Below are 7,503 nucleotides of genomic sequence, written 5' to 3'. Positions count from 1 at the left end.
TTGATCACTCTTTCTAAAACTGCAAGTCGCTAGCTAGCTGTTATGTAAGGCATCATTTGATCCTAAAAATTTTCTTTAGATAAAACTTATTAATTATTTTGGTTACGAGGGAGGCATGTGTGAGCTTAGTATGATGAAATAGAAATTCTAATAACTAATAATGGGACACAAGTAGTTCCATCATGAAAATCGAACCTAAAACTTTTTTGTTATTATACAAGAGCGTGTATCACTGCATTATATCATCTTTCTCTATGACAAAAATGGAAAATTATGTTAGCTTAACTCGTTGATCAAGTCAAAAGGTGATGTATATATACGGCAGTATACATGACATTATGGTCATAGTTGAGAGTATATTGTATATAAGCGTCTTAGTATGGTTTACCGAGGCTCAGACAGAGTTGACTAGCGAATAACCTTCGGCTTATATTCCAAGTTTCCGGTTTTTTTTTTTTTCCTCTAGTGGCTTATAAAATTGTAACTCCATTTATAATAATAGTTATATGTTTGGGTACATGAAACATTCATAATAGTTTTCACCTATGTCGAAACATCGCCATCATCACTTTTTTTTTCCTTCTTTTTTTCTTCCTACAAGTAATAAGGATTTTATCATTTATGGAAGATCAGATAATAATTTACCAAAAAAAAACAGATAAAATACAAAATGCTCAACTAAAAATTAAAGTCAAAGACGTTAGAGGCAACCTCCCAGATAAATTACAACAGGAAATAAACCGAAAAAATATCACCCCAAATATTAAGCACATGCAGTAGCGAATAAACAAATGCCTCAATCAAACCTCCCCCAGTGGGTCATATAATTATCTACCAAAAAAAAAAAAGGTGGGTCCTATAATTCGTTAAATCATCATTGTTGTCGTCATCATCATCTATCTATTCTTGCATGCAGGGGCGGATGCACATACACATTTGTCGCCCCGGTCAGTTGACCAAACTTTCCTAGAGAATTCGTAAGAGACGTATTTTTTTCGGTGGTTTTTCTTTTTGGTGGGTTCGTAAGAGATGTATTCAAATGCATAAAATTATTGTTAATGTTAATTTTGCTAATATTTTAAAGTCCTCCAATGTAAATATAATGCAAAATATGATTTTTACCCATCTCGTCTTTCGTCCTCTCACTTAAATGTCGAAATAAATGGTTTAAATACACCAATATTTTGTGAATTGAGAAAATCTTACGCAGTGGGAGCTTTACCTCTTAGTGAGCCGACTCAGCTCGACTAGATTAGTCGGAGTCCAATTGGACTTTCGAATACCATGGTACACACAAAAAATATCACCAATATCTTTTTTTTCCTCTCAAATAATCTTTTTTCTCTTCATTAAATTTAAGATTATCACTCTCTTTCATAAACCCGGCATCTAGTCTCTTACAATTAATTTAGATAAAATGATATTTGCAAGTTCTATCTCTATAATATGTCGCTATACCACTGTAAAATGAATTTTTTGACTAAGTCAGGAATAACAATTCAAATGACATACTAGTAAATGAATAATTGCTTAAATACTTATCTTGGAAAAGCATATTTGACAATATCGATAATGCGAGATCATTATTCACAAACATCTTTATAAAAATGAAATATTTAGAGAGAGAGAACGGCAATTTAAAAGTGTTTTAATTATTTTATAATTTGATGATATTTGATGATATTCAATTATCAATTCGATTTTTTTTATCTCTATGTATTAATGTCAAATTATATGTTGTCTAGATAATGAATTATTAAGATCATAATAGAAGGGTCCTTTGCACCGATGATGTTCGGGTCCTAAATCTGCTGGCCATTGCATGATTGTGTACATTTAATGATACATACGTAAGTGTATATATACATATGTAAATGTATGTAGATATATTTCGGAATATCATACCATACGATTGATGTCTAATAAGATTTTATCCTAGCCTACAGCATGATCCAAGCAAGTTATTCGTACTGAGAATCGGATAATATACATCACATAATCAGATATATATATATATATATATATATATATATATCTTAAAATAACTACGAGGTATAACTGATTAAAAGAGGAGAGCACTCAGTCCGACTCAAATCTGACTAGATAATGCCTCCCAATGAATATTGATGTGCACTGATTGCATAAACTAAAGCCACTATATCCTCGTCCTTTCCTATGATTTTAAACGCATATGAAATATTATAAAGTATTAATTAGGTGTTGATGATTTTCAAGGAAATTGGATTAATCAAGTCAAAAGTTCTTGCTCGCAAGGTAGATATATAAGCATACATACATATATATATATATATATATATATATATTGAAATTTGCAATCGAGAAAGGTTTAAGTATTCAGTTATGACCTGGAACACAAGTTCACTGATAATTTCATTTTTCCTTTTTTATATCCGACGTTCAAGGAGAAACAGCTCCAACTATTTTGCTTATTGCATATTCTGGGGTTTGAAAAGGTTGCATGTAATTGTCTATCACGTGCTCTTTTGTATATAAAGAATCCTATATATATGAGTGCATCGATTCACTGACTTAGGATAATTGCAATTACCGTCTTTAGAATTAAACCAAGAGATGCAGTGAGCAGTTAACAAATCATACTATTTGGATATATTGTAACTGATGGCAGGTCAAGTCATCTCCGCGGAAGTTTTGTTTCAGCTAATAAGCGAGGATATTTCGTTGGCTCACAAAAAAAAAAGGAAAAAAAAGCCTCTTTATACGTGTTATATAAGGAAAAGTATTTATCCCCGAAAAGACACAGATATTATTTTGAAACTTATTTCAAAATAATATTATTATTTTGAAATAATAATAATAATAATAATAATAATAATAATCATCATTCATAGTTCAGGAAACAAATAAATTCGTCAAAACTCTTTCTTTTTGCCGATGTCATTTGCATTGTAGGACGATGTCAATTCAAAGACAGTGGCCCTTTTTTCCAAATTACAAAGTCAAAGCAGAATTAGTCGAAGTTGAATTTGAAAATATCATGGATTGGATGTCGAACCTCGACTATGAATAGCTAGAAGAAAAAGAAAACGAAGAAAATACTTTTTCTTCGTATGTTAAATTTGTAGCTTCTTGGAGAGAAAGAAAAAACGCAGTATGATGAATCGTATGAAAAGTCCTTTCCCTTCAATTAAACCCTTTTCAAATGTATAATCTTAGAAGTTCCATGTTTAAGACAAGGAAGCCACTCTCTACTCGAGAAAGAGTTTACTGCCATCTTGCTCAATTCAACGGTTCTCCTACTTCTACTATAGCCGAGCTCTGGCTAGGGCTTTCGGTTTAGGGCTTGAACTCTTTTTTTTTTTTTTTGGCTGAATAAAGGGTTAGGTCGGTTTCGTCCAATTTGGTTATCGCAGTCCCACAAACACACTAGTGGATTAAGTCCAATACCCACTAGATCAAACATTATAGGCCGATCACCGCCATCCCATAATATATCCACATAGTGACGAGCTTTACATTATCGGTGAAGTTCGAATTCGTGATGTTCAAGTGAAGCGCTTAAAACTTAACCACTAGACCGCCGTGCTGGTGGTGTTTGAGACTTGAATTTGCTTGAACTATTGGGAGTGCATATTCTTTATTTTGCTTCCAATGCTTAAACTCAATTTGTTGTTAAGAAATATAATTGGCGCTTTTCATGACCCCTTTTTGTGCCTTTCAATTATATTTCTTTCGGGCATTAAACCCCAATTTATCAAAGAATCATTTTTTTTACAGATAAAAAAAAAGGTATATTCTGATAAGTAGGACAAGACCCAAGTCTGATTGGTCGACTAAATAAAGCAGCTTCCTCCAACTTCCAACATTCAACTGAAAAGTCCATAGTTGTCGTTTTCTGTTCGAATGGAACTGAGTCAATGGTCTTCCTTCTGCTTTAGAACGCGAAGAGTAATTCATGACAATGCAAAGCCCAACTGGGTTTGTTACGGGCATACCCCTCCAAGAAAATGCTGTAATTGTCAATTTGACAATAAGGGTGTTGATAGATCTAGAACTAGTCTAAACTCGAGGGCGAGTTCATAGCTGGAACATTCAGAAGATAAATATGATATAAGCACTTTAGTACCGAACGACGCAGATCAGCAGTTATATACGGGATTAATCAGACTTCAATACCATGAAAGCTTGATCTATACTAAACATCTCGCAATCTGCAGGCACTGATCTGTTTTCTAATTACAACCCCAAACTTGACTAACTAGCTAAGTAGATAAAATACATCGATGCGAAATATGCAGAGAAGAGGTTCGCAAAATGGATTCGACAGCCCCTTACTAACCTAAAATGGTCGAAGTTCACATGTACACCTTCCCCCCCAGGCACACCACAAAAGCCTAAATCAAAGTTTTTCGACCCCTTCAGCTTAGGTTTCTGCCTGGGTAGATTCCTTGCCCATTTCCTGATCGCCAGATTCCTCAACCTTCTGCTCGGCGGATTCCTCGGCCTTCTCCTGAACAACCGAATCCTCGGCCTTCTCCTGAGCAACCGAATCATCGGCCTTCTCATAAGCAACCGAATCATCGGCCTTCTCCTGAGCAACCGAATCATCGGCCTTCTCCTGAGCAACCGAATCCTCGGCCTTCTCCTGAGCAACCGAATCCTCGGCCTTCTCCTGAACAGCCGAATCCTCGGCCTTCTCCTGAACAGCCGATTCCTCGGCCTTTTCTTGACCAGCAGATTCCTTGGCCTCTTCTTGACCCATCTTCCGCTCCTTAACCAATTTCTTCACAGCTTTCATTTCCTCCTCAATCTTAAGCAACTTGTTGGCAAGGAGTTCAGTCGCTTCGAGATGGGCCTCGAACCTCATGCTCCACACTGCCTCAAAATCCTTGATCCTATCCTTCATGATCACGAGCTTTGCCCTCTCCTCCTCCTCCCTCCTCGCTCTTTGCTTCTCCAGTTCCGTCACACTCAGCATGAGGCCCCCTGACCCGGGGACGTCCCTGTAGAGTGGCTCGTCGAGCTGAGGGCACCCGGCCCGGTACTCAGCAAATGCCCTGTTACTCTCTTTCAGGGCCTTCCTGTACCCTTCTAGAAGTCCTACCATCATGTGGAGCTCCCTCTCAAGCCTGTAGATATCATGCTGCATCTTCTGCTGGTCCTCGGCCCTCGCCTTGTGCAGGTGCTCGATCATGCTCTCTCTCTGCTGCAGCTCATTGAGCAGTATCTGCTGGTTCATAGCAGAGGTAGCCCACATCTGTTCCCTCGCCTCGTGAGCCATCCTCATCTTCTCAAACCATTCCAGGGCATTCTCGCTGCAGGTGTTGAAATCAAGCGGTTCGGTCCTCATCCGTTTATTGGAGCCATTGTTAAGCAGGAGCCCATTGCTGTGATCCATCTCCCTCTTGTTTGGGTTCCCATAAATAGAAGGCCCACCGGGGCCGAGGTGGGTTTCGGCTCTCGAACTGGAGGCTAAGAACTCTCCGCACGAGTCACCACAAATCTGAACTCCTGAACTAAATGGCATTTGGTTGTTATCCATTACTTGGATCAGATTCGCCGAAGACAGGCCTTCCAAGTCGTTTAAGTTCTCCGACATATGGAACCTTCCTCGCTCGTCTCCTTGCTCCTCTTCATCATCATCATCATCATCCCCCTCTTCATCTTCGACTTCCTGCTCCTCCATATCTTCTCCCTCTTCCCCTTCTCCTTCTGTCTTTTTGTCCATGTTGTAACCCATGTCAATATCTCCGACATTGTTAAAGCTACATTGCCGCAAGAAATGCTCGCCCGTCTCATTCTGTCCATCCAGAAACCACTGCTCTCCCGGTTCTTCCTCTTTAGCCACATTTTCCATCTCAGCTTGATGGTCTGCCTCCTCTGCTTCTTCTTCCCCCATACCAGCTTCAACATTGCCATCCTCTTCGACTGCTACTCCATCCTCCTCTCGTCCAGCACCCGACTCATCCTCCTCATCCCTCTTCTCAGCACTGAAAGACTCCTCTTTCCTGATACCAACTTCAGCACTAGCAGCACCTTCCTTCTCATCGACATCAGCACTATCAACATTGTCATGCCCGAGACTCAGCTCCAAGCTCTGCTCCTCTAAATCGACCATCTTCACATCGTCATCTCCGTCCTTCACATCCACCTCCTCCCTCAACAGCTCCTCCCGCTGAGACCTTATCAAGCACTGCAGGTGAGAGGCATAATAGCAATTCTCCAAAGCCGGGCCCTGCGTTAGCTCCTTCTCCACCATGAACCACATCATATCCGGCCAATCCAAACTCTCAAACCTCCCCTCCCGAATAGCATTGTTCCAGTTCAACACATTATCGGGCATAATCCACATATCATCGTGCAGAAGTACCCAGTTCGACACGAAATCCAAAAGGAACCCAATAGACTCCTCCTTCTCGGTACTCTCCAACGATATCTCCAGCCCCGATGAGGTCCTCTCCTTCTTCCTAAGCGGCAGCTTCAGGGCCCTCGCCAGATCCGCCCTGTTGACAAGAATCCTCACTTCGTTGACGTAGCTGCACCGCTCTTTCTTCTTGAACGTCGTGACCAGCTGCGCGAGGAGATCAGAGCGGAGAGTCCTATCGAAGCTAACCTGGACGAACTCCCAGAGGCCGAGCCGCTTGAGGAGGCTCTCGTGGCGGGCAAAGTCGAGGGCTTTGGCCGGAATGAAAGGAACGGGCTTGAAGGTCTTAAGGAAGGTATCAAGGAGTGCGTTGAGTGCGTTGAGGGCGTTGATCTTCTGCTGGTACTTCTTGCCTCGCCCCCGCCACTTCATTCCGGGCTTCTTGCTCTTGTGGCCGCGGCGGGAGACAGCGGTATGGGAGCCGCCGTCGTGAGGGGTGATGGGGGGTGACTTCGGGGTGGAGGGAGGGGGATCGACGTCCTCATCCATCTGGGTGTGCTCAAGGAAGCCCTGCGGCTTCTGAGGGCCCTGATCGGGGGCATCGCAGGCCTGAGGAGCGGGGATTTCTAGGGTTAGGGTTTGGGGAGAATGCGATTGAGATTGAGGAACGGGATCGTGGTTTGGCAGGTGATCTTCATTTAGGTTCATGGCGTTAGGGTTTTCGGGAAGAAGAAGTGGAAGAAAGCTATGACCTTTGATATGGAGAACCGCCCGCCGAGAAGGAGAAGTTCAGGTCAGGTCATGGCCATGGAAGCTGAAGACGAAGAGAGCTCTGTCTCTGCTGCTCTGCAGGGCACGGATTCCTGAGGAAGAGAGAGTGGGCTAATTTTCACATTGGGCCCTAAAGTTTTCTTTCCCTCTCAGTTTTCCCTCGTAGTTTGAGGTTTATCAATTTATGCCCCTCACCTTCCTTATCTGTCTCTATTACTGCGACACTTTCTTAAGTTGCGTTGTACAAGTAAAGATCACTTGTACGGGTCTTGTCATGAAAATGAGAAAAAAAAAACGTAAAACCCTTTATATATTAGTCTAAATTGATGTCGGCATGGTACCGACTGCCAAATGTAATAGACACATCCATTGCATTTGAAAGAGCGATT

At 41.2% G+C, this 7,503-nt stretch overlaps 1 protein-coding gene across 1 annotated transcript; it reads right to left on the bottom strand.

Moving 5' to 3' along the window:
• Positions 1-4,097: 4,097 nt before the first annotated feature.
• Positions 4,098-7,211, bottom strand: LOC116204019 (midasin-like). The gene has a single exon (XM_031536036.1). It carries the CDS (start codon positions 7,049-7,051, stop codon positions 4,403-4,405), a length of 2,649 nt encoding a protein of 882 aa, XP_031391896.1. The 5' UTR covers positions 7,052-7,211; the 3' UTR covers positions 4,098-4,402.
• Between the last annotated feature and the right edge of the window lie 292 nt (positions 7,212-7,503).

This window comes from Punica granatum, chromosome 4, assembly GCF_007655135.1.
Source record: "Punica granatum isolate Tunisia-2019 chromosome 4, ASM765513v2, whole genome shotgun sequence".
NCBI classification, from domain to species: Eukaryota; Viridiplantae; Streptophyta; class Magnoliopsida; order Myrtales; family Lythraceae; genus Punica; species Punica granatum.
Note: the sequence above shows the minus strand (reverse complement) of the source record. Positions and strands in the feature narration are given on the sequence as shown.

Coding starts and splice junctions, on each gene's coding strand:
- LOC116204019 (XM_031536036.1), bottom strand. CDS start 7,051: ATGAACCTAAATGAAGATCACCTGCCAAACCACGATCCCGTTCCTCAA.